This window comes from Nothobranchius furzeri, chromosome 4 (genome assembly GCF_043380555.1).
Source record: "Nothobranchius furzeri strain GRZ-AD chromosome 4, NfurGRZ-RIMD1, whole genome shotgun sequence".
NCBI lineage: Eukaryota > Metazoa > Chordata > Actinopteri > Cyprinodontiformes > Nothobranchiidae > Nothobranchius > Nothobranchius furzeri.
The window spans coordinates 81,811,053-81,835,359 of record NC_091744.1 but is presented as its reverse complement, the minus strand read 5'-3'; the positions used below and the strand labels follow the sequence as shown (position 1 = coordinate 81,835,359).

The following is a 24,307-nucleotide window of genomic DNA, read 5'->3' as shown; positions in this document are numbered from 1 at the left end:
GAAGCTGGGTTGTGGGTCACTGATGGAGAGCGGATTTACTTCAGGTGGGATCGGATGGGGGGGGGGCTTGCCTCCATCTCACCACTTTGTCCTGGTCTCCATCTGATGAGGAGCACTGGTTTAGTCTGCAGGCAATCCTTGGAGCTGCAGGATTGGGAGCCTTTTCCGATCGTTGCATAGAAACAGCGCTCAGCTGCTGCACAAGTGAACACAAACGGAGCAGAGCGAGTTTCTGTTCACGTTTCTAGTCTTTCCGTGAAACGGGAAAAAGAATCCTCTCAAATATCTCCCGAAAACAAACAGAACTTTTCTAAACTCCTGATCCAGTCCTCGCTTCTTCTTCTTCTGAGCATGCTCTTCTGGATTTCCTCCCACAGACCAAAACCATGTCAGGTTAAAGAGCAAGTCACCCCCTACCAGAGTCTTACTCCACTCTCACTTCCTGTTTGAAAAATGCAACAAATGTTGTCTAGCAGACCGAGAGGGCGGAGCCACAGACAAATACACACACAGGCTTACGACATTGTGACATCATAATGTACCAGCTAGCATCATAGTGGACCTCTTAGTGATCCTTAGTGATAGCAGGTTTAAATTCAAATGCAGGGCAGAGTTTTTACCTGAAGACGGCACAACACTGACTGCTTTAGGCAGAATATTTAAATTTTAACTTAAGACACACTAAAGTGCCAAATTATTGACTACATGAGTCTACAGCACGATTAGACTCATTTATTTCGTTTATCAGCAAAAAAGTTGATTTGGGGTTAACTTGCTCTTTAACTTTGTCTCTGTGGTGGACTGGAGACGTATCCAGGTGTCCTTCCTCTCTCCTCATGACAAGGACCATCAAGGGAAGTTTAAAAGGAAAACAAAGACACCTGGATCAGGAGTTTTCTCTGGCATAAGTTCTCGTCTCCTGTTGAAAACATCAGTATGAAGCAGAAAGAAGTGCGGATCGGGAGGCGCGTGCACCCCCGGCAGCAGAAGGCAGAGTGTGTTCATGTCCGTTCATCTCAGAAGGCACGGCAAAAAAAAGTGTGTGAAACAAAAATTCAAAGGTATCAGGTGCGTGTTGGTGTAAAGGAGCTGCAGGCGTCCAGCAGCAAGACAAAAGGCACGGAAAGCCGACAGAAATACACGCCATCTGTTACAGAAGACATGGAGTCACAGATAATTAACACACGGGCAGGAGACAGGACACCTAAACCTCCATCTGGGAGTAAACAACCCAGGAACTAAACCCAAACTTGTCTAAGAAAAAGAGATTTTCAAACTTCAGGAGCCCTGTGGAGTTTGTTCTCTCATCTAAAAATCATCTCAGCACCTGTTGGCTGTTAATTATTCACCGTCCTCCTGGTCGTGGGCTCTTTTCCTGCCAACAAACTAAATTTAAAACCTGTTTTTACGAGGACAACCTGAACTATTAGCGTCGACTCCAGCAGCTGTTCAGGTTTCTGATGTTTCTAATCCTAACCATCATGCTTTGATATATAAAACATGAATGATTTGAATCAGTTTATTCAATTTCCTTCTGACTGTTTTCATTGATTTTTGGATGAAATTAACACAAAATGCCTTATTTTGAGTCTTGTTTCTTATAAAAAAAAATCTTAAGAAATAAAAGTTGGCAGTGCTGCATTCATGGACCCCACAAAAAGATTAGAAGTTTTAGATTTGCTCACCAGATCATGTTTTGGTGCATTTTTGTAAGAAGACATAACATCTGGTTGTGTTCCACGTAAAATTCACTGCAGAAACATATTCAGGTTGTCACATTTAAATCCTTAATCTTGCTCAACAATAATTTTCAGTAAATCTGAATCTTTCTGTAAATCCGCCTTAAAGAGCAAGTCACCCCCTACCAGAGTCTAACTCCACTCCCACTTCCTGTTAGAAAAGTGCAACAAATGCTGTTGCCTAGCAGACCGAGAGGGCAGAGCCGCTAACAAATACACAATCAAACAGGCTCACAATGATATTGTGACATCATATGGTACCAGCTAACGTTCTAGGGTACCTCTCAGCCAATAGCGATGGCAGATTTAAATTCAAATGCAGTGCAGAGTTTTTACATGTCAACGGCACAACACTGACAGTTTTAGGCAGAAAATTAAAATTTTAACAAAAATGCACCAAAGTGCAAAACTATTAACCACACGTGTCTGCAGCACGATTAGACATGCATTTAGTTTATCAGGAAAAAAAAGTTGATTTGGGGGTGACTTGCTCTTTAAGCAATTGTCCTCCAATCGCAGCTCTAATATTTGTGTTTGTCTTTCAACAAATAAAAAATTAAATTAATGAAAAGATTTACAGTAAAGAAGTGATAAAATCAGATAAACCAACAGATGCTCCAAACCCCACAGGCTCCTCCCACATGATCTAACGTTTGGGGCTGAAAGGTTTAGAGCTCAGATTAAAAAGTGGATGTTTAAAACCTCTGATTTTTTAAAACTAGTTTCTTTTGAATGTTTCACTGGAATTTGGGTCTGTTTTAAGGTGGAATTACAGGTTTGTGTTTCTGATGCTTTCCTGGATTATTCCCGTTTCTGTCTTGAGTAATGAGGAACGACGAAGAAAGCGAAACCAGCAGCAGGTGTGTGTGTGTGTGTGTGTGTGTGTGTGTGTGTGTGTGTGTGTGTGTGTGTGTGTGTGACAAAGAGGGGAGGGGTCACCATCACAGATGAAGTCTTAAGGCGTGTGGTGGCTCCGCCTCCTCCAGAAGGGTTAGCGGCGTGGTTAATGAAGGCCTCCACCTGGTCCAGTTTATTTGGAGGTGAAACAAAATTTCCTAAAAGCTAAAATCCTGATCTGTCCGGACCCGTTCAGAACCCGGCTCACTTCCTCATCGCCACAGTCCAGATGTGAGTACCGGCTGCAGCGGGCTGGTGGTTGCCATGGCGTCTGGAAGCTGAGGCTCATCTCGGTGAGTCAGAGCATCGGAAAGTCCTGATTGTGTGTGTTTGGATCTGCTTACACAGAACCGACCCGCGGGCTTCAGACGACGGTTGTATCTGGTAAACCAGTTTTCACACAGCAGCTGTCACACAAACCGTCAGACTTCCAATCATCAACCTCCATGGCGGCGCCGCTCGGAGTCCGTGCCTCAAACTGAGTTTAAGGCAAATCAAAGATCCGATCCGAGTTCTGATGGTTCAGTTCTCCAGATGTTTGCAGCTCAGACTGTTTGTCTGTCTTTGAGTCTGAATGGTTCTACCGGACCAAGTCCACAGCAGCAGGGTTCTGATTTCCAGCTGCAGCCGGTTCTCCTGCCTGATCCTTCAGACGGAGGTCACAGTCCCGTTCAGGCATTTCTCCTCACTTCCTGTAAACTTTGACTTCAACATAAAACCCAAACAGGTGAGACATCTACGCGTGTACTTCGGATCAGCTTCCTAATCTGTAGAGCTACGCATGATGGGAGTGTGGATCACTTTCCAGGGAACACTGTGATTTTCCCAGCCTGGGAAAGCTGCTGGATGATCTGGGCTTCAAAGTCTGCGTCGTGGACGCCGGTCTTCCTGAACTCTCCGGAGTAGCGGTTCTGTTCCCAGTAGTGGTGCCAGTTTCCTCGGCTGTCGGCCCCGAAGCCAAACACGTTCACCTGGAGAGGAGCGGAAGGATCAGAGTCAGAAACCGGATGGAGGAAAACCGGAGGAGACCCGCAGCAGAGGGGGACTGACCTCGTCACAGACGTGCAGAGCAAAGAACAGCACCAGCATGCCGGTGGAGGGGTAGCGGCCGTGATGTCTGGTCCAGCGGTCGTGGATGTATTTAAAGAAGGCTGGATTGAAGATCTGGACCTACGAGGAGACCAGAACAAATATTCCTGATCTCTGTAAACAGCTGTAATGGGATTAATGCCGACACGCCCAACCCCCCCCCCCCCCCCCCCCCAGGTGATAACCAGAATGCCACCTTTTGGGAGGAAATGTACTCCATCTGTCTTTCTGGGTCAAACCAAAGACTCCGAGGTTCTGCCCGGGTGAAGATGATCTCGGCGTCTCCATGTGATCAGGATTAGCGCATTTTTACAGATTAAAGGGCGAGCGGAGATTAGTGAAAACAAAGGGAATGTTTGTAATCCCTCATCAACAGCAGAGGGTGGGGGTGGAACCAGCTGATGGTGATCAGAGCAGACTCACCTTGTCTTTGTCCACGCGGAGGAACTGCTTCACCGGAGCGTAGGTGCTGCAGGAAGAATGGAAAAAAACGGCTTCAACACGCCATGTGACTGCTGGATGATTGACAGGTTGCACATCTGTGTGTCTTACAAGCGGATCTGTCCCGTGGACAGAGCGCTGGTGATCCAGACCAGGTCCAGAGTCTTGAAGGGAACCAGGACGAAGCTGACGTTGGCCGCCAGGTTCTTGGCGCTCTCTGGGTACATGAAGTGGTGCGTGGTTCTGCTGCCGGCGTCGTCCTCGTAGCCCACAGTGGGGGCCAGATTAATCCTGGAGGGAAATTAGAACCTCAAATCTGTTCGAGCCACCAGCAGTTCTTAAATCAGAGGGTTGAACACAGTGGAACGTACAAATCCTGTTAAAGAGGTAGACCTCTTTACAACTAAGACCACGAGATTGGTAAAGATGCTTTCCTCTGGAGCGATTCCTGTGAACCCAAACGCTTTTCGGTGTTTCCTGCTTGGATCACAGCTAATTCAGAATCTCTTCCAGAAAAAGAAAAATACTTTCTATGCCTCTTTAGTGAAGAAACCAGGGATTATAGACAAAGTTCAGACCTAATGCTCTGCACAATCTGCAGGAACCTGCTAATAGTCAGCAGCGTGTTTAAGGACATTTATCACTGAAAACGTCGTTTTTCCGCACCTGCAGACACAGAACAATAAAAATGCTTCTCAGGCACAAAGTAAAAATGGAAACAACGATGTCATCTACAATCCAGGAGCAGCTTCTTTATTTACTCCACTGGTTCACACAATCTGTTCAGCCTGTCTGTCTGAGCTGAATGGTCGACGGGAAGTCTGATTCCTGTCGGAGGTTTCCAGCAGCTGCAGGAATCTTTCAGTCTAACAGAAACACTCAGATCCAACTTTTGTAATGCAGAAAATATGAGTCACATCGGGAGTGACGCATTTACCTCAACAGGAGCGAACACTCGGAAATGAACGTGCACCAATAAAACTGCTGCAGCAGCGCGAGTCGGCCAGAGAAAAATTCACGAGAAGTCTGTAAGCCGCAGCTGCTCACCAGGCCTGATGAGGATACGGATAAAAACCCAAAGCGGCAACAAAGCGACTCATATACCGATGAGAAAACTAAACTGAAGGTTCTGGTTCACTAAAACGACCTGAAACAACAAATCAAACAAGTCCAGAATCACTTTAATCTGCCGACGCTGATTAGAAACAATTTACTTATTCAATCAGCTGACAGGTCAGACGGTTTCTGTTTAGGGTTTGGTCTCCAGCTCAAAGTCAGGTCACGATTCCGTTGGGTTAAAGTCTGAGTTTAGAATCTTTTACGAGTCTTCAATGGGCCATTCCCATCTGTACCGGGTCGGCCCGGGCCGAGTAGCCCCAGTCGGCCCCAGCCTGGCCCGGTTGATTCCACACATCCTTGTCTTAAGCCCATGTGGGCTGATTCTACCCACCAATCAGAGGCTTGCTCTAATGGAAGGTGTGAATTTGCTGTCAGCAGTGGGTGTGTTGGCCCTGGTCGGCCTGAAGCAGACCCCCTCGAGAAGAGGGCTGAGAATGAGCCTTGGTTGGTCCGGAAAAATACCAGGCCACCCAGATATGTAAACAACCTACGCTACCCGGCCCGGGCCGGCCCGGTACAGATGGGAATGGCCCACAAGTCGTCTGATTTGCAACTTGAGTCCACAAACATCTGACTGCTGTGCTCCAGTCTCCTAAAATTCCCCCAGAATTCCTGATGAATAACTCCTGCTCGCCTTTTGATTTGTAAAAGGAAAGTCATCTCTATTACTCTGAACACGGGCCATTCAGGAAGCTAGCTACGACAAGAGGAATTATTTAAAACTGTTACACAAACACGCTCCAGGATGTCTTAAATATGCTTTTAAATAAAACCGTTTCACTGCTTCCAAAAGCTGATTCTGTATTTAAAGGTGTGTGTGTGTGTGTGTGTGTGTGTGTGTGTGTGTGTGTGTGTGTGTGTGTGTGTGTGTGTGTGTGTGTGTGTGTCTCTCATTGTTCATAAGCCAGAATATTCAGACACACTCAGATTTATGTGCCTCAGTGCACGTGAGCGTGCACGTCAGACACAGTGGTATAAGTTTCAGCGTCTAGGTACAAAAAGCTCTTTGTGGTGGCCACACGGGTCAGGTGACCCCCCAAGGGCCAATCAGAGGGCAGAATGCCGGCAGCATTAAACAGTGAGATTAAATTTAGCATCAGACCCACATCTGCTGTCTGAGAAGCTTCTGGGTCTGGAGGATGTTAATGGGTCCTGCTGTGAAGGTCTGGAGCTCCAATCTGTCACCCCCCCATCTGACTCTGCATCCTCTCACCTCATGATGTAGTCGTGTCCATCAATGGCTGACCCATATCCGGCCCCTCTGAGGTTTCCGGAGTTTCCCACCACAGCGCAGCGCAGGCAGCGTCCCGGATCCCAGGAGCCGTAGGGCGAGCGTCCAGGAATCACCTGAGACAGAACATGATCCGATCAGAGACCGGAACCTGAGCGTCAGAGGAAATGGAACACAAAGCAGCCCGAGGAAAAATGAAATCACAGCTGGAGGACCGAAAGTCAGATGTCTACCAGACCGTACATCAGAGCTGTTCTTATAACTTATCGATTTGTCTGGTTTAAAAAGAAGCGTGACGGAAGAAGGAATGAATGAACAATTCAAATTACCTGGAAAAGCCTCAGCAGCACCTGCTGGATGTTGTGAGGTTTGAACTGCGGCTGTAACATCTGCAGATGGAGTGAGAGCTCAGTTCATGTCTTAGAAAATAAAACAGTCAGAATATTAAAAGTAAAGGAAACATCTGAAAACTTTGAGGACGTTTTTTAGATTCACATCTATCATGTGAAGAGTTAAACCTGATCTAGCTCCTCCTATCCTCTCCAGACAAACCAGATCTGAACAAAGACTTCCCTTTTTAGTTTCTTCCTTTATACCTAATTTATCTGCCCGCAGCAGCTGTGCAGCGCCACTGTTCAAGAACACAAAGTAAAACTAGAAACATCTGCAGAATGCATCAAATCTGAGAGGAGGAGGAAAAACAACATAAAACCGTTTTTCTGCTCTGTGGCAAAAACATCCATCATCAAAAAGACTTTCAGCTCCGGTCCATTAAGTTAATGAGGTCACTTTGTGATGTAAAGGGACAAAAATCAAAGATAAAAACGGGATTCGGGTAGAAAAAGGAGAATTCTGGCAAATGGAGGAGAAAATAATCAACAGCTGCAGCTGAAGCTCTTATTTTGGTGGTTCTGCTTCAAGCCTTTGTTTTGGAGGAATTCTTGAGTGTTCTGGGCCAACTTCTGGTCTGCAGGCACCAGTGGGTGTTATGGGTAAAAACCTTCTCCAGACCAGCTAGTTTACATTCACATTTTAAAAATTAGCATTAAAGACTGACTCGGCTAGGTTCTGGATCACGGCCCAGTGATGGATTCAATCAGCATCTTACAAAATAAAAACCAAACTATAATCAGATGTAATAAGATGTAGAATGTTTTCAGAACCAGACGAAACGCCAGATTTAGTTTTTTATGTCCTCACCTCATTTCTGTCTCCAATCTTCCCTCTGTTTTATTCTTCAACCCCCCCATCAGCTCCTGACACAGAATTTCATTCTCTCACATGTTCTTCCTCTCCTGCCTTTTGAAGCAATTCTGTCTAATTCCTTCTCTTTAATTTCCCTCGATCCCTTTGTCTCCCCTCCATCCTCTCGTCTTCATCTCTCCATCTCTGTGGGGGCCTTCACCTCACAGCTCACCAGCGCTGATCAGAAACCAGCAATCTCACTTCATCGTCCTTTTGAACTACTCTTCTTCTGCAGTTTATAAAAATGTTTTCTGGAAACGTGTCATTTTAACTGATTTAATATAAATATGAGGATAAACCACTGGAGCTAAACTTATTACATTCTGCATTTATTATTTTTATGAAATATTCCTGTTAGGTTTTTTTTATTTCCTCTGTTGTCTGTAATTTATTTGCAAATAAAACAAGTGAGTTTGAACGACGTGAAGCCTGTGGATTAAATTACTGTAAACAAGAAGCGGGTTTTCATTTTGTCCTGAAGCTTCTGGTCTCTCTTCTTCCTTTCTGTTGTGACTATAATTATTTAAATTCTTCGGGTTTGTTTGACTGAACTCAGAAAAGAAAGAAAATCGACTAATGCAAACAAACAACTTCACTGCTGGGTCTGTGAAATTATTTTCTCATTAATCTTCTTCGGACTGAAGATATTTTCTCAGGGAGGAAAAGCAGAATTAACTGGAAAATTTGCGTCTGGGTTACTTTTCCTTATTTTCAGAACAGATCATTCCTATTTAGTTATTTTGAATCCCACTCAGATTTAACTCCAGTTAGGTTCAAACAGATTTATTGAGTCGAGTCGTGCTGATTGCAGCTTAAATAAACAATCTGATATATTCTCATAAAATGGAGGTAAGTAATTCCTGCTGAATTAGACCAACAGCTCAGATGGATCCTTTAGAAAACTGTTGGTTTGTAACATAAATGAGTCCCTACCCTGATCAGCAGCCCCATGCTTCCTGTTCCTGTTGTGTAGAAGAGAGAGAGGACGAGTCTGGCAGGCCAGGCCACATATGTATATAAACACATAAATACATATTTATGGGCCAGGCTACCTCTACAGCAAAACAAATCCCTAATCACTCATGGGAGCCATGAGCGTTGACCAAAAGATTTGCGCATCCACAAGAGGGAGCTGTCAGACAACCTGTCACCTTGGAACACCAAAGACGAAGAAGCTGAAGCACGATAAAGGCTAAAAACTGATGAAGAGTTGGCAAATTTACTTCTGGATGGGTAAATACTAAATCCTTTATTGCATTTTAGGGAAAATTAACTGGATTTTCTTTAATTAAAAAAGACTGCAAATAATTGTATGCTGGGTTTTCCGTAGGCTAATAAAGCGCTAGCTTGAATGCTAACTCAACCTGTATCGGTCTGTAAACTTCCAGCTAACTGAGGGGGAGGAGGGTGGAACAAAAAGGGATGTAACTCTTGTGTATTGGAGCTAAGTGATTAATTCTATTCAGTTCAAAATACTTTATTAATCCCAGAGGGAAATTGATTGCTGTAGTAGCTCAGAATAATAATAATAATCAAGTCGTCAATGCAGAGGTCACCACTGGCCACTAGGGTGTGCTGCGATCAAGCCTCGAGGGAAAAAAGTGTATTCATGTGCCTGAAGTCACGTACATGTTACTATCCCTCACTGTACATACTGCTGTCTCTCATTTGGATTGCTGCTGCTCAACCATCACACTGCTGTCTATCTATGCTACTGTTCGACTTGTATCTGTAAGTCTTCACCTGCTTATTAAGCAAATGTAATGGTCTCATTGTCAGTATGCATGCTAAGCTGCGCTGCATTTATTTACCTATTTTATCACATTGCTTAGCTTTGCTCTTCAGCCCATGCTGCTGCTTCACATTGCCGTTAGCTTCTGCTCACTCCTTTGTATGTCGCCGCAGGGCTTCTTCATCCTTGTCATTAAAACCATTTGACATCGAGGAGTGAATTTCTTCAGTCAAAGAGTTGTTGTATATTACAATGGCTGTTGGCAGGAAGGATCTCCAGCAGCGGTCAGTGTTGCAGCGAAACTGAAGAAGCCTCTGACTGAAGACACTCTTCCGTTGTCGGACAGTCTTGTGAAGAGAACGCTCAGGGTTGTCCATAATTTTCTTGATTCTCTGGAGAATCCTTCTTTGCATTACCTCCTCCAGCGGTTCCGAAACTGCCGAAACTCTGGCTGAGTCCTTGAAAGGGCTTGGAGTTCCTCCGTCTTGTTGGCCAGTGATCTCACATTGCCCATTATGATCGATGGGAGAGATGGTTTGAATTTCCTCTTTCTCTGTCTCCATTTTGCTCCCGCTCTGCACCCACGCTTCTTGCGTTTTAGCTCATTTGGGATTTGTGGCTTCAGTTGAGGTATTATTTCAGCCTTTCCAATGTTAATCAGCTGCTCCCGATTGTAAACCAGCTTGTTGCCATGGTTACGCATCATAACAAATGCTCAAAAAAGTGAAAAAAGCTACAAAATAGCAGTAAAAATCCTCCAAGCTTCACAGCACCAGAAACAGATAAGTTAAATGTCCAAAAAATACAGTTTTTCTTGAGAAACTAGAAGAAAAAATGCCCAAGAAAAGGCACAACTTGCATATAGTCAACAGAGCTACTCCAACATGCAGCCGCCCAGAGCAGTGCAGCATTAGCGCATCTTTCAGCCTAAAACTATTGGGCCTTAACAGACACGTGACCTGAATGTCAACCACAGCCTCTTAGCGCCATTTTAGGCATTGCTAGGGGAAGCAGAACAAGAGTCAAAAAGGATGGATAAAAATAAGAAGGCCAATGCATCCCTTACAAGAATAAACCTCTGAAGGAGGCTAGAGATCGTTTATCACTTGAGTATGTGTAGCACTACTTGTTTGTAATCAAGTAAAAGTAAAAATTAGCCGTCCACAAACACGACTCCACTAACACAGCCAGGTTTAAATGTCTGGATAATCAAACAAGTTTTTATCAATATAAGTAACAAGCAGGTACAGAAACATTACAGCCAGAGGTCCTGCTATGTTTGATTTCATTTTGACAGTTTGAAAAACGGTCCTGATCGTTTCCGCCTGTCATTTTCATTTATCAAATAATAAATAATTCATATTCTGAAGTCAAAATGCTGCCACAGAGCAAGCTATGAAGCGGTTACACTGCCCCCTGCTGGTAGCTCCCTGCTACTACAACAGAAGTTACTGCTGCATTGTGACCTTTAAAACACGTTTAAAGATTTATCAATACCTTCACTAACAAATATGAGTAAAGTAAAACGATCTTACCACAACATAAATAAGTACATTCATATGTATGTCACATAAACGAAGATAAATGTAGACTCAAAGTTGCTGCTGTCATGGTAACGTATAAACGGTCCTTTACAGCCTGATTTTCACAGCCTTCCCAAGAAGGCATATAGACTTAAAATATTGTTATAAAAAGTGATAGAAATGCATTTTTCCAGCTGGGCACATTTAAACTGAGATAAAAGCAAGGTAAAAAGAGATAAAAATAGTGTACCCTGGTTGGGATTCGAACCCTGTGGTAGAGGGGTAGGGCCCTCAGGTGATGTAGCTGTTGCATGATGGGATAGCTAGGTGTATAAACAACAGAAGCATTGGTTGTTTTGTGTGTTGTGAGCTTATAAACCTGCAGAAAATGGTACACTCCTGTTGTGTGAAGGGCTGCCATGCTACCTTCACAAGAAGGCAAAAAAGTTAAATGTAGGCAGGGATCGCGTCAACAGGATATTTTCCGGTTATGACCATTTGTTCTGACGGAGAAATCTCAAGACTGCTGGTCATTCTGACAGGCTAGAATTCCCCCGACGCTTAACACGCTTTATCTGTTGACTCCGCCTTCCCTGCGCGTGCACAGTAAGAGGCGTGATTTTCAGCTCTTTCCAGAAGGGGAGGGGAAGCAGGGATGGGATGGGAGCTGTTCGGTTCGTGCCGGCAGAAGCTGCTGATGAGCCAAAGCAGAGCGTCTCACAGTGAAGACGAGCGCCTTGTCTGAGCGCTTCTTGTGTTTTAGCTCATTTGGGATTTGTGGCTTCAGTTGAGGTATTATTTCAGCCTTTCCATTGCAAAAGGAACTGCGCTGCTCTGGGCGGCTGCATGTTGGACTAGCTCTGTTGACTATATGTAAGTTTTGCCTTTTCTTGGGCATTTTTTCTTCTAGTTTCTCAAGAAAAACTGTATTTTTTGGACACTTTTCTTTTCTGTTTCTGGTGCTGTGAAGCTTGGAGGATTTTTACTGCTATTTTTTAGCTTTTTTCACTTTTTGAGCATTTGTTATGATGTGTAACCATGGCAACAAGCTGGTTTACAATCGGGAGCAGCTGATTAACATTGGAAAGGCTGAAATAATACCTCAACTGAAGCCACAAATCCCAAATAAGCTAAAACGCAAGAAGCGTGGGTGCAGAGCGGGAGCAAAACGGAGAAAGAGAAAGAGAAAATTCAAACCATCTCTTCCATCGATCATAATGGGCAATGTGAGATCACTGGCCAACAAGATGGAGGAACTCCAAGCCCTTTCAAGGACTCAGCCAGAGTTTTGGCAGTTTCGAAACCACTGGAGGAGATGAGCAAAGAAGGATTCTCCAGAGAATCAAGAAAATGATGGACAACCCTGAGCATTCTCTTCACAAGACTGTCCGACAACGGAAGAGTGTCTTCAGTCAGAGGCTTCTTCAGTTTGGCTGCAACACTGACCGCTACTGGAGATCCTTCCTGCCAACAGCCATTGTAATATACAACAACTCTTTGATGACTTTATTATTATTATTATTCTGAGCTACTACAGCAATCAATTTCCCTCTGGGATTAATAAAGTATTTTTGAGTTGAATTAATCAGCAGTTCCCGATTTGTAAACAGCTTTTTTCCATGGTTACACATCATAACAAATGCTCAAAAAGTGAAAAAAGCTAAAAAATAGCAGAAAAATCCTCCAAGCTTCACAGCACCTGAAACAGAAAAGTAAAGTGTCCAAAAAATACAGTTTTTCTTGAGAAACTAGAAGAAAAAATGCCCAAGAAAAGGCTAAACTTACATAAAGGCCTAGTCCACACGTAGCCGGGTTTTTAAAAAACGAATATCCACCCCTCCAAAAACTTGCATCCACACCACCTCGTTTAAAAAACAAACTCTGTCCACACGTACCCGGATAAATACGTTGTTAAGGACATGCCAGACCTGTAGGCGGCAGTACTTCCCCCGTTCTTAACCTCGTCCTTCGTCTGTGGTCTTCCGCAAGGAGCAGTAATTCCACTTGCAAAAACAAACAAGCAAAAAGCGCTTGGACATTTGATTAAGCGAGCGCAGCTCTGAGGACATCCATGCTGTCGACTAGTGTAAACACAGGTCGCACACATGATGTCAGCATTTTTTTGTCGCGGAAAGTGACGTTGCGGACCTTAAAACTCCGGTTTTGTCTGTCCACACGCAGACACCCAAAATGGAGAAAACACAGATCTTCACTTTGGCCGGAGTTTTTAAAAAGATCCGTTTTCGTGTGAAAAAACTCTGTTTTCGTGTGGATGACAGGCAGATTCCTGGCTACGTGTGGACAGGGCCATAGTCAACAGAGCTACTCCAGCATGCAGCCGCCCAGAGCAGCGCAGTTCCAGACAAATCCTCATATAAAGGAGGAGGAGCTTATGGGCCATTCCCATCTGTACCGGGTCGGCCCAGGCCGGGTAGCCCCAGTCGGCCCCAGCCTGGCCCGGTTGATTCCACACATCCTTGCCTTAAGCCCATGTGGGCTGATTCTACCCACCAATCAGAGGCTTGCTCTAATGGAAGGTGTGAATTTGCTGTCAGCAGTGGGCGTGTTGGCCCTGGTCGGCCTGAAGCAGACCCCCTTGAGAAGAGGGCTGAGAATGAGCCTTGGTTGGCCCGGAAAAATACCAGGCCACCCAGATATGTAAACAACCTACGCTACCCGGCCCGGGCCGACCCGGTACAGATGGGAATGGCCCATAAGATGGGGACCAGCTTGAATGGGGAGGAGCCAATGTTGTGGCTTAGTATAGATTTTCCACATCCTGCTGAAGCTACCAAGTGGAAAAGGATTTGTTGTAAAAAATGGTGGTTTTGTGTTGTTTTTCCTGATTATTTTGGGAATGTTGAATCACCTAATTCACCAAGAAACAGAACAAGGGTGAACAGCAACAGGAGGACGTTGCAGCAGATTATAGGACATTGTTTGGGAGGTCTACCCACAGGTCAGCTGTTTTGTTCACAACAAAAAATAAACCAAACAAACATTTCTTAATGTTTTTGTCCTAAACCTTTTTACGTCCGTCTTCGTCCTCTCACATCTCCTCATTCTCCCTGCTTGGTCATCGCCTCCCTGTCGCAAAAGGAGCTGGACCACTGGCAGTTTGCTTCCATGCCAAAGGAAACCTGAGGTCACAACTCCAGCTCAGTGACTTCTGGATTTTACCTCCATGGAGGTCAGAAACATGGATGAAGTTTTCCCCCCAGACTCGCTGGTGTTGAAGGAAAACCCGCTTCATTTGTTCCACTTCCACTCTAAACCCACTGCTGGCAGGAGCGCACGAGGAGGGTGTTTGTGCTTGTAGGGGGAGATTGCTTGGCTCAGCAGTGAGGAGGGATGAGGAGGTGATTATGATGTATTACTCCCCTTAACTTGGAGGCATAATTAAGTTACATCTTTCATGTGGCCGACTGAATTCCCAGGAGCCAAACATGCAAATCAGGAGTTTTATGTTGATGAAGAAAGTGCCAAATCGGGTTCTGCTGGAGCGGCGAAGACAACGCGACACCAACCAATCACACAGATAGGGTCTGATTTATCTATTTATTTTTATTGTAACTTTTATCACCCAAGGACGTTCAAATCTGAATGAAGTGATTCTACCATAAAAGCAGAAGCTCTGATTTATAAAACCTGTATCATGCTTTTGTTTTGTACCGTTGATAGTTTTTAAGTGGACTCGTTTTATTGTGGTCCAGATGCAAGTCGTGCATTTTTTTTTCCCGGAACTGCGCTGCTGTGGGTGGCTGCATGTAGGAGTAGCTCTGTTGACTATATGTAAGTTTTGCCTTTTCTTGGACATTTTTTCTTCTAGTTTCTCAAGAAAAACTGTATTTTTTGGACAATTTACTTTTCTGTTTCTGGTGCTGTGAAGCTTGGAGGATTTTTACTGCTATTTTTTAGCTTTTTGAGCATTTGTTATGACGCGTAACCATGGCAACAAGCTGGTTTACAATCGGGAGCAGCTGATTAACATGGGAAAGGCTGAAATAATACCTGAACTGAAGCCACAAATCCTAAATGAGCTAAAAGGCAAGAAGCGTGGGTGCAGAGCGGGAGCAAAACGGAGAAAGAGGAAATTCAAACCATCTCTTCCATCGATCATAATGGGCAACGTGAGATCACTGGCCAACAAGATGGAGGAACTCCAAGCCCTTTCAAGGACTCAGCCAGAGTTTCGGCAGTTTCGGAACCACTGGAGGAGATAATGCAAAGAAGGATTCTCCAGAGAATCAAGAAAATGATGGACAACCCTGAGCGTTCTCTTCACAAGACTGTCCGACAACGGAAGAGTGTCTTCAGTCAGAGGCTTCTTCAGTTTGGCTGCAACACTGACCGCTACTGGAGATCCTTCCTGCCAACAGCCATTGTAATATACAATAACTCTTTGATGACTTGATTATTATTATTATTCTGAGCTACTACAGCAATCAATTTCCCTCTGGGATTAATAAAGTATTTTTTAATTGAATTGAATAAGCAAAGGTTTTCCTGGGAATCTCCTAAAACGGTTAAATGTTAAAGTTCATGAATGTTCTGTTAGAAAAAGACTGCAGGAGGATGTTTCTTCTGTCACAGCAGCACGACTCAAGTTGGTAAAGTTTCTGACTTCTGGAACAATGGAGACTGAAGAAGAGGTGTTTACCCATAATGCACAGCAGCACGTTTGCAGGTAAATCCCAGTGATGATTAGATTAGCTCCACATAATGAATTGAATCAATGAAATCTGCAAGCTGTTCAGAGTTGGAGAGTCTGACTAACCGCCTTTCAGAGGCTCACAGGTCTGCAGGTTTGTCCTCGCATGTTTAGTCTGTAATAGTTTTACTTTGGATTATGTGCAGCGCTCAGCTGGTGGCAAACAAACAAACACGAGGAAAGCTGTTAATCAGCGAGCTTTAGAGGAGCTGCTAAGAAGATTTTGTTATCTTTAGACAGACTCGGACATGTCATTTCCTGTGCCTGCAGCATCTGTGGAGGATGATGCTGTTTGACACATAAAACCATCCTTTTCACACTCAGCCGTCACGTCTCGGCTCAGATAATCCAACTCCGATAATCTCCAAAAATTAAATTGAAGTTTAAGAAAAAATATGAAAGTGTCACATTTTACTTTATTTTATTTTTTATTTATTTGTTTAATTTTATTTGTTTATTTATTTGTTTATTTTTATTTTGACCTTCTGGTTAAAAATGTGCGACGTGTTGTTGATGGCGGTAAAAGCAAAAGTACCTCAGAGAACCGGGTCAGTGGGAAACTCTCACTTAAATTAATCAGTTTGATTCATTTAAAGGTGCATTATGTAGAAATTAAGTAAAAATGACATCCTGTGGTAAAATGTGGTTACTGCAACCACTTTAAACAACTCTGGTGCTTTTTGCCGACAGTCATCAAATTCCAGTTGTGGGCGCTGCAGCATTAGCTCGCAGGAGACGCAGCACGCCCACTCACTGATGGTAAACAGTGAGATCTGATCCAGAAGGTTAAAAATGCAGATTTACTCATTTTATCCGATTTCATTTTTTGTAGTTCTTCATCGTACACAAAGTAAACAGAGCTTGTTTTTGCCGTTGCTTACATGTATCGGCATCCACCACTGCCTTCGTCAGAGCACCTATCTATCGGTAAAAATGGATAGAAAGGAATGTAACAAAGAAGTTGCTCTTTTTATGTTCATGTTTATGAAATGAACCAAATGTTTAGATTCAGCTTCAGCTAAAAAAAACAAAGGCTTTAGTAAACTATGAACAGATTCAAAGGATGAATAAAGTCATGTCGAAACATTCAGACTCATCAGCATTAGAGGCGACTGATATGGATTTTTTAAGGCCGATGCCGATACAGATTTTTCAAGAATTTTGTTGCCGATGGTTGATATCTAAAGTTGTTTATTAAGGCTGATAAGGTGTGTGTGTGTGTGTGTGTGTGTGTGTGTGTGTTTCAGCAGCACATTGATTGTGAAAGACAACCAAACACTCACTGTGTGCAATATACATTAAATAAGTCAATAAATCTCTTAATATTTATTGAACTTAAAAAAAAAAACAAACTATAAAACAAACTCAAAACATTTAAAAAAAACTGTTGGGGCCCTTCAGGTCCTTTCTTAAGTCTAGTAGTAGCGGCAGTTGGCCACACAGGTGCCTGATTCTTTATTATTATTATTTTTTTAATCTGCGTTTAAAAATAATTTTGGCCAATATAGAAAAAATTGAATAAATCTGCCAGCCTCTAATCAGCATCTTACCTGCAGCAGAAGGAGCCAGTTGGTGAATGTTCTCTTTGGAGAATCGGAAACATGAGTGAACTTTGGTGTCTAAAACAAGCGACACTACAACAGCGAGGACTTCCTCTTTTTATCACATCCTTCACTTCCTGTCAAAAATGACCCTTTAAATCAAGACTGAACTTCAAAGGCAGCTGAATCTGGACAAAACCAGCTAGCAACCGGTTACTAATGCTAACCTGTTACCCTAAACAACCAGATGATGACATCATCTCCTTTTATAGAACTTTGGAAATTTTCATCTTGGAAAATACTTAGAAAAGTTTTTCCTCACTGACCCCCCCCCCCCCCCCCCCCCCCCCCCAAAAAAAAAAACCCCCACACACAATACCTCTGTCTGCAGTTACGATGCTGACTTTGAATTAACCAAACCACGCCCCTCCCCTCATGGTTAGAAGTGGAATACCACTGTGGGTGTCGTTACTTACCACCCACCAGTAGTAGACATCAGGGGGCAGCTGGATGTTGTCTCTGGTCCAAACGGGCGAGATATCCGGGTCGTAGTTCTCGTCAAACCAGTCAGACACTCCTGGGTCTCCGACGCAACGAGAGCAGGCACATGTCTTCTGCAACGGAGTTTCAGGTGGAGACAGCCGATGTGTGCCCATGTAGCTGGGCACCAGTTTCACCCGCCTGGACTCCTCCCACCCGGGGGGCTCCAGATAGTTGAAGCTAACGCCCCCTCGAAGCGACATGGACAAGAAGAGCGAGGTGAGGAAGACCAGAGCCACCGTGCCGAGGAGGAACCAGAGTCTTCGGGAACATCTCACCTTGCCTCCTTTCTCTGCTCCGCCCCCCGCAATGCTACCTCCACCCACCGGCACCACCCCTCCACTCATCCAGGGCCTGAGCTCCAACAGCCTGGGAGCCCCCTTGGGTGGACCCCAGCTCCAGGACCCCCAGCCAAAGCTCCTGTCCCTGTGGAGCGTGGAGGATGGGATGCGGCCCCCCCACGGCCATGCCCCCGCCCCTGGGCCTGCCACTGTCCCCGGTCCAACAACCACCCAGGTGTGGTGACTGGGACGAGCCCTCCGTCACGCCGACCCACCCTTGGATCAGAACCTGCACACGTGTGGGCTGGTCTCAGTCCAGCTGAGGTTTCTCTACTCTCTGCTGCGGCGCGATCGTCTGCATCCAAAATCCTTCATTTATCCCTCTTTTCCTTGACTTTAGAACTTTCCCTCCTCTGTTTTCCAGCCATCGTGCATCCCATTCTCCATCAACAGCAGCGTTCGGCTTCACTGGGATTCAGCAGTCGGGCGAATGCAGCACCTCTCCTGTTTTCTGCCATCTGTGCGAAGGCAGAGCCCGGCTTCCTCTGCTCTGCTGTCTCCCTCCGCACTGGAGCGACAGAGCTGAGAAAAGCTGGCAGATCAGTGGAGAGAGAGAGGGAAGACGGGAGGAGGAGCAGCAGAGGGGAGGAGGTCTGTCCTTATGGCCATCTAACCGACCTTTAACCAAATAAACCCTCGATTTTCTCCCTCTGCTCTGCTCCTCTGATGTTTGCCCCTTTGTTCTCCGCTTCAAGGTCTTTCTTGCTTCAGTCTGCTGTGTGAAGCAGATCCATCAAAGCTCTGAGAAGATGAAGAGGGTCACGTTTAAAGCTCCTCCCTGTCGCTTTTTCCTTCAAACTTTAGTTTTCAGAGACAGAAGCAGAAGTTCTGATCCTGTCAGGTACCGTCGATGTGGAGTGAAGGAGGGGCAGGCGTGATGGAGACGTCTTACTTCATCTTCATTCTGAAGAGTCTAGGAAACACAAAGACGTCACGCTAACGCCACACGGGATTTAAACCACGATCAGACTTTAATGAAGCTGCTTTATTTGATTTGGGTGAAAAAAGACAAAACCAGTCGGACCCAAATCTCATCTCTTCTCCAGCTGGATGTGAGCGGATGAAGAAGGGAAGGGTGGGGGTAGCATCTGTCCAGTGTGTGTGTGTGTGTGTGTGGTTTTATGTTCCTGTGCTAAGCTACGTTCCACTAATTTAATTGTGTTCTCCAGCTGTGCCCGACATCGATGTCGGCCGCTGAGTTTAAGGTGACTAATCCACTAATCTCTAATCTCCTGCAGCACCCACTTCATGCCAGCTGTCCACCCATTGTGATGCCCGACAATCTCACCTGCACAGGTAACGTTGGTCCTCGTGTCTTAAAACTTAGTGTTTCACAGAAATCCTGCAGGAACAAAGATGAGATAAAAGATGAATTCCTTCATCACAATAAAAACATATCAGTTAAAAAGCAGCAAGTGGAATTCTGTTAGAAAAATGAAGATGAATAAATGGAATTTATTAATAAACATTTTAATTAGAAACAATAAGGAAACTTTCATTATCAGTCAAATTAAAAAGAAAACAGCAGAAAATAGTAAGATAAAATAAATATTGCATGAAATTAGACGTGCACCTGTCCAAAAGCACGTCAACACAATCATCTGATCAGCCAATCAGACGGCAGCCTCTTAACGACCCTCTGGAGTTCAGCCTCAGTGTCAGAACCATGACATGCTTGTTCGTACCATATAGGCTGGTCTGCTGGACCTCTGAGGAATTATTGGATCCATGAGACCAAGAGGGGACCTGATAAAATTAGCATGTGTCCTTATCTGATGAATCTTTTGTTGCATGAGCCCGTTCTGTTGCTCTACATTATTTTATTCCTTTGTCTAATTTCCTTCTTGAGGAAAAGGAACAGAAATCAAACAGAGCAGAGATTCAGTAAATGAGACACTGAGAGCCGAAAAAGGCCACAAAAACGGAATAAAAATCAGAATATTGGGTTGTGAATGAAACATCCTGCTCCTTGTAGCCTCCAGTTAAACTCTAATTATGCCGCCGAGTCTGTCTGCCTCGCTCGCACACCCACCCGTCCAAGAACTTTTATTTTCCACGGCTCTATTTTTGTTGGATTGCCATGGCAGCCGGCGAGCGAGGCGGCGTTGTTACAGCAACACAAACCACTGAGTCTCCTACCTTGATCGGTCTAATCAGCGTCAGAGACGCAGGACACGCGGCCCGCAGATCATTTGCTGCTTTCTGTCCCATTTGCATTTTTATGGTGTGAAATTCGTCCTCGGGGACAGAATATTCCAGAGGTTTGTTTTGAAGCATCCTTGTTTCTGAGCTCACCAAAACAAATGTAAACGAGGAGAGCCCATTCTGCTCCAAACAAAAGATTATGTTTAGTGGCTTTTAGCGTTTCATCCATTTGACATTCAAGCTGAGGGACACAGTTAATTTGAGCGTGAAGCTCGACTCTGCCCTTTCAGCTCTAATGAGAAGTTCCACCAACACAACTACAGGATTATTTATTGGTCCCATTACTCACTTTTGGAAAAACCAAGGACAAACAGACAACTTCCCATTTAGGAAGCTGTAAATAATCTGGTTCATGGAGACACAAAACTGAAGATCTAAATGTAACCATTTAACATTCACAACAAACAGAAGGTATGATGGACCTTCTGGAAACATCTGAGAGGATGGTAGATCTCTCCAGTGAGCCACATGGCTGCGTTCGGTGTGGTAAGGCCGTGGCTGAACGGGGAGCGGGTGTCCTACGATCTAAAGGTCGTAGGATCGATCCCAGTCCTGGTAGGCCACATGCCAAAACATCCTTGGGCAAGATGCTGAACTGCAAAGGATTGGTCGAATGCAGAGAAAAGATTTCCCAAGATCAAAAAGTATACGGACAGAATTTTAGGAACAAATTTCCTCTCAGAAGAGGCGTAGAGCCATCAGGATATCTGAGACCTGTCTGAAGACAAACGGAAAGCTCTAGCTTCCATGAGTCAAAAAGTGCAAGAAGACTAGTCTGGGACGACTTTGGGAAGAGTTGGAGACTAAACTCTGAGCCAAATAGGGATAAGTTGCAAACCGATTGAGGCAAGATTATGACGTCTCTTCGTTGACTACCTGGGAATGGATTTATTTTGTTTGTTTACTTATCGGCTCCTCTGATTTTACCCGAAGTCAGAACAAACACCTACATTCTGGTCCTCACCTGTGGAACGTTTGTCAGGCGTTCCTGGGATGGTTTGATAGGGAAACTCACAACTTGCCTCATTTTTAGTTTTTAAATGACTTTATTATTAGAAAGTTTGGCTTGGGATTGTCATGTGAGCTCCTCGCGCTAATCAGCCACCCAGCAGAAGAAACTCGATCCTGTTCCTTAAGTCATTCCCGAAAGCTGGAGACCACCGGTGAAGATGGATCCACATGTCCATCTCCCTCTTTCCCTGACTCATGAACCAAGAGATACTTAACCCTCCCACTGTCCTAATGGGTGTGACCCCGCGAGGAAAGCTGACCATTGAGCAGTGCTGATGGTTTATCCCTTGGGTCCACGTGGCAGGGGTGAGGTGGTGCTCACTCCAGTGGGAGGGTTAAACTTCTCTACCTGTGGTCCAACTTCCCGCCCGACCCAGAGTCAGAACCATGCCCTCTGATTCTGGTAAATCCTCCCAGTTCCTTCCACTCAGCTGTGAACCTCCCCAGCAAGAGCTGAAGGTCACAGTTCCATGCCCCCCGCCAACCACCACCACCTCACAGCTGCTCCCAGGTCATCTGTCCAGATGGGTGTTGGTACTTTAAACCCCTTCATTACCCTGTCAGGATGTTTTTCCTTTCTCTCCATCTTCTGTCTTTCCTTCTCGTTTGACCTCAGACATCAGTGAGATCCTGCAGTGGAGCAGCTGTTATCAGCTGATCGTTCTCCCAATGACCTTGTTGTCCTCATCTCCTCCTCGCCTCTGCAGAGGGTGTCAGTGTGTGTTTGTGATGCTAAAACATTAAAGTGTCATCATCACAAGGGCATCACACACATTCCGGACTGACAACATCTCCCATTTCTTTCCCGCCTCCTCCCATCAACTTGGAATCTTGCCATCTCATCCGTCTTTGTTCTCCACTCTTTTCCCTCTATCACTTTCTCCCATCACGCTTCATTTAGGGAGTGACTCAGGAACAATAGGAAGCAGCCATTTTGGCTCTAGCAGGTGTGTGTTTCCCTCTAGTGCCCTTCATCAGACTCGTCTCACCTTTCTGTGGCGATGCTTCATCACTAAGACTTCCTCCCATTTTCCTTTCATCTTCCGTCTTTTTTTTTTCTTTATTTCATCTATCTGCAAATTATTATAAGTTATTATTTTGTCTGCTATGTTCTATTTATTCGTTCATTCATTCCAAAACTTAAATCCCACATTTGGGATTCAAACGCACTCGACTGCAGTTAAAATCAGGTTTGTTTGTTCGTTTTTAACGAAGCTGAAGTTTCCAATGTCCTCACAGGTAAATCAGCCCTAAGGTGGTCTCCACGTGATGCTTTAGGGAATTCTGTCTTTCAGATTTCCAGGTCCGACGATGGTTTTGGTGAATTTTGCCACAGAAACTCATCTACTTAAGGTGAGGGTCAATGCATGGGGTGGAGACGTATGTCATCCACACTTCCTGTTAGGAAAACACTTCTGAAAGAGGCGGACCGAGAGAGTGGCACTGAGGTAGTGATAGACCGCAACCCCCTCAACCCACTCACAGTAGACTTACCGCTCAGGAGAAGAGCAGACGGATTCTGCAGCATTCTGGAGGATTTCCTGTTAACCACCATCATTAGATGAAGGGGGGGCATTTTACTCAAGGAGACGAGCGGCTCAGAGCGCTAACGTGTCATATCAGCAGGTGAGTGGCTGAGCCAGGTGGAGGTGCGGCTGCCTCACCTGGAGAAAAGTGTTGTGCAGCCACGTAGTACTTTGCTGACAACGTCACGTTTTTCAGCTTAGCCATCAGCCACAGCTGGTTCTACATGAATGTGGAGCAGAGTTTTTAACCTGAAGATAGAGATAGAATTATAGTTTTTGGCTGAAATATTAATTTAAGGTAAGTTGCACTAAACTGCCACACTAATGATGACATGTGTGTTCAGCACTATTAGACACTCATCTTTACAGATTATCACCAAAAAAAATGTTAACCCTCCCACTGTCCTAATGGGTGTGACCCCACGAGGAAAGTTGACCATTGAGCAGGGTTGATGGTTTATCCCTTGAGGTCCACGTAGCAGGGGTGAGGTGGTGCTCACTCCCCAACCCTGCCACATGGACCCAAGGGATAAACCATCAACCCTGCTCAATGGTCAACTTTCCTCGCGGGGTCACACCCATTAGGACAGTGGGAGGGTTAATTTAGGCGGTACTTGATCTTTAAGATCACAGAGCCAAAGCAGGAAGTTTAACGCCGCATTTCAGAGATGCAGATGATTGAAAATGCTGGTAGAGACAAAATGAGAGCAGATAGCTCACGTCCTGTCTGACTAAAGATTTACACGCACTCAGGATGATCTGGAGAGATTTAACAGCACTTCCACAGATTCCTGACTGACTCAGTTTTGTTCTGCTGCTTTGATGTTGGATTTAGAAAATCAAATCTAACATTTTCATCAATTCTCCGTGTGACTCCAGCTTAGCCACGATGGATCGGACAGGCCGCCCAAGCCGAGTAAATATTTATCCACCTACATGTCTCCTCATCAGAATGCATCAATTATAAAGATTATTATATTGTCATTTCGTGCAAAATGAGTGGCTGCACAGGACATAATTAAGATTGGAGCAAACAAATTACCTCCTCTTAAAGGATGCAGAGTGGGTTTCCATGGCTACAGCCCAGCAGAGATGTGGCTTTAGAGAAACCGAGACACTTAAAGTCTCTGATTATCATCGTTTCCATTTAGCTCCCCTCAAACTGTGTCTGGAAGTGTTTTGTCCTCTTTCTACATTTGTTTCACTGCTTCATGATCAGATTTACTACTGCTGCTGCTGAGGAGTAGGAGGAGCAGGGTTTAGGTTGGTCTGAAAAGGTTTTTCTGGCCAAAATTCAGTTCTGTGCTTCCTTTCTTTTTCAAATCCATCCATCCCAGTTATTCTACCTCATCCCTTCCATTTCTCAGCATTTCACACTTTCATGACTAAAATGTCTTCTACGTAGACCATCTTCTA

General features: G+C 44.7%; 1 protein-coding gene across 1 annotated transcript; it reads right to left on the bottom strand.

Moving 5' to 3' along the window:
- Positions 1-3,219: 3,219 nt before the first annotated feature.
- st3gal2 (ST3 beta-galactoside alpha-2,3-sialyltransferase 2) lies at positions 3,220-18,314 on the bottom strand. Its single transcript, XM_015965141.3, has 7 exons — positions 17,745-18,314; positions 6,846-6,905; positions 6,499-6,632; positions 4,278-4,457; positions 4,149-4,194; positions 3,687-3,806; positions 3,220-3,607 (listed from the first exon to the last, which is right to left on the bottom strand). Exons 1-7 carry the CDS (start codon positions 18,153-18,155, stop codon positions 3,434-3,436), a joined length of 1,125 nt encoding a protein of 374 aa, XP_015820627.3. The 5' UTR covers positions 18,156-18,314; the 3' UTR covers positions 3,220-3,433.
- Positions 18,315-24,307: the final 5,993 nt, after the last annotated feature.

What these genes read in the sequence shown, in the direction of transcription:
- st3gal2 (XM_015965141.3), bottom strand. Translation starts at nt 18,155, where the DNA reads ATGAGTGGAGGGGTGGTGCCGGTGGGTGGAGGTAGCATTGCGGGGGGC. An exon ending in TGCTGCTGAGGCTTTTCCAG is followed by an intron (nt 6,633 to 6,845) that starts GTAATTTGAATT and finishes GTTCTGTCTCAG; the next exon opens with GTGATTCCTGGACGCTCGCC. An exon ending in GGACACGACTACATCATGAG is followed by an intron (nt 4,458 to 6,498) that starts GTGAGAGGATGC and finishes ATTTCCCTCCAG; the next exon opens with GATTAATCTGGCCCCCACTG.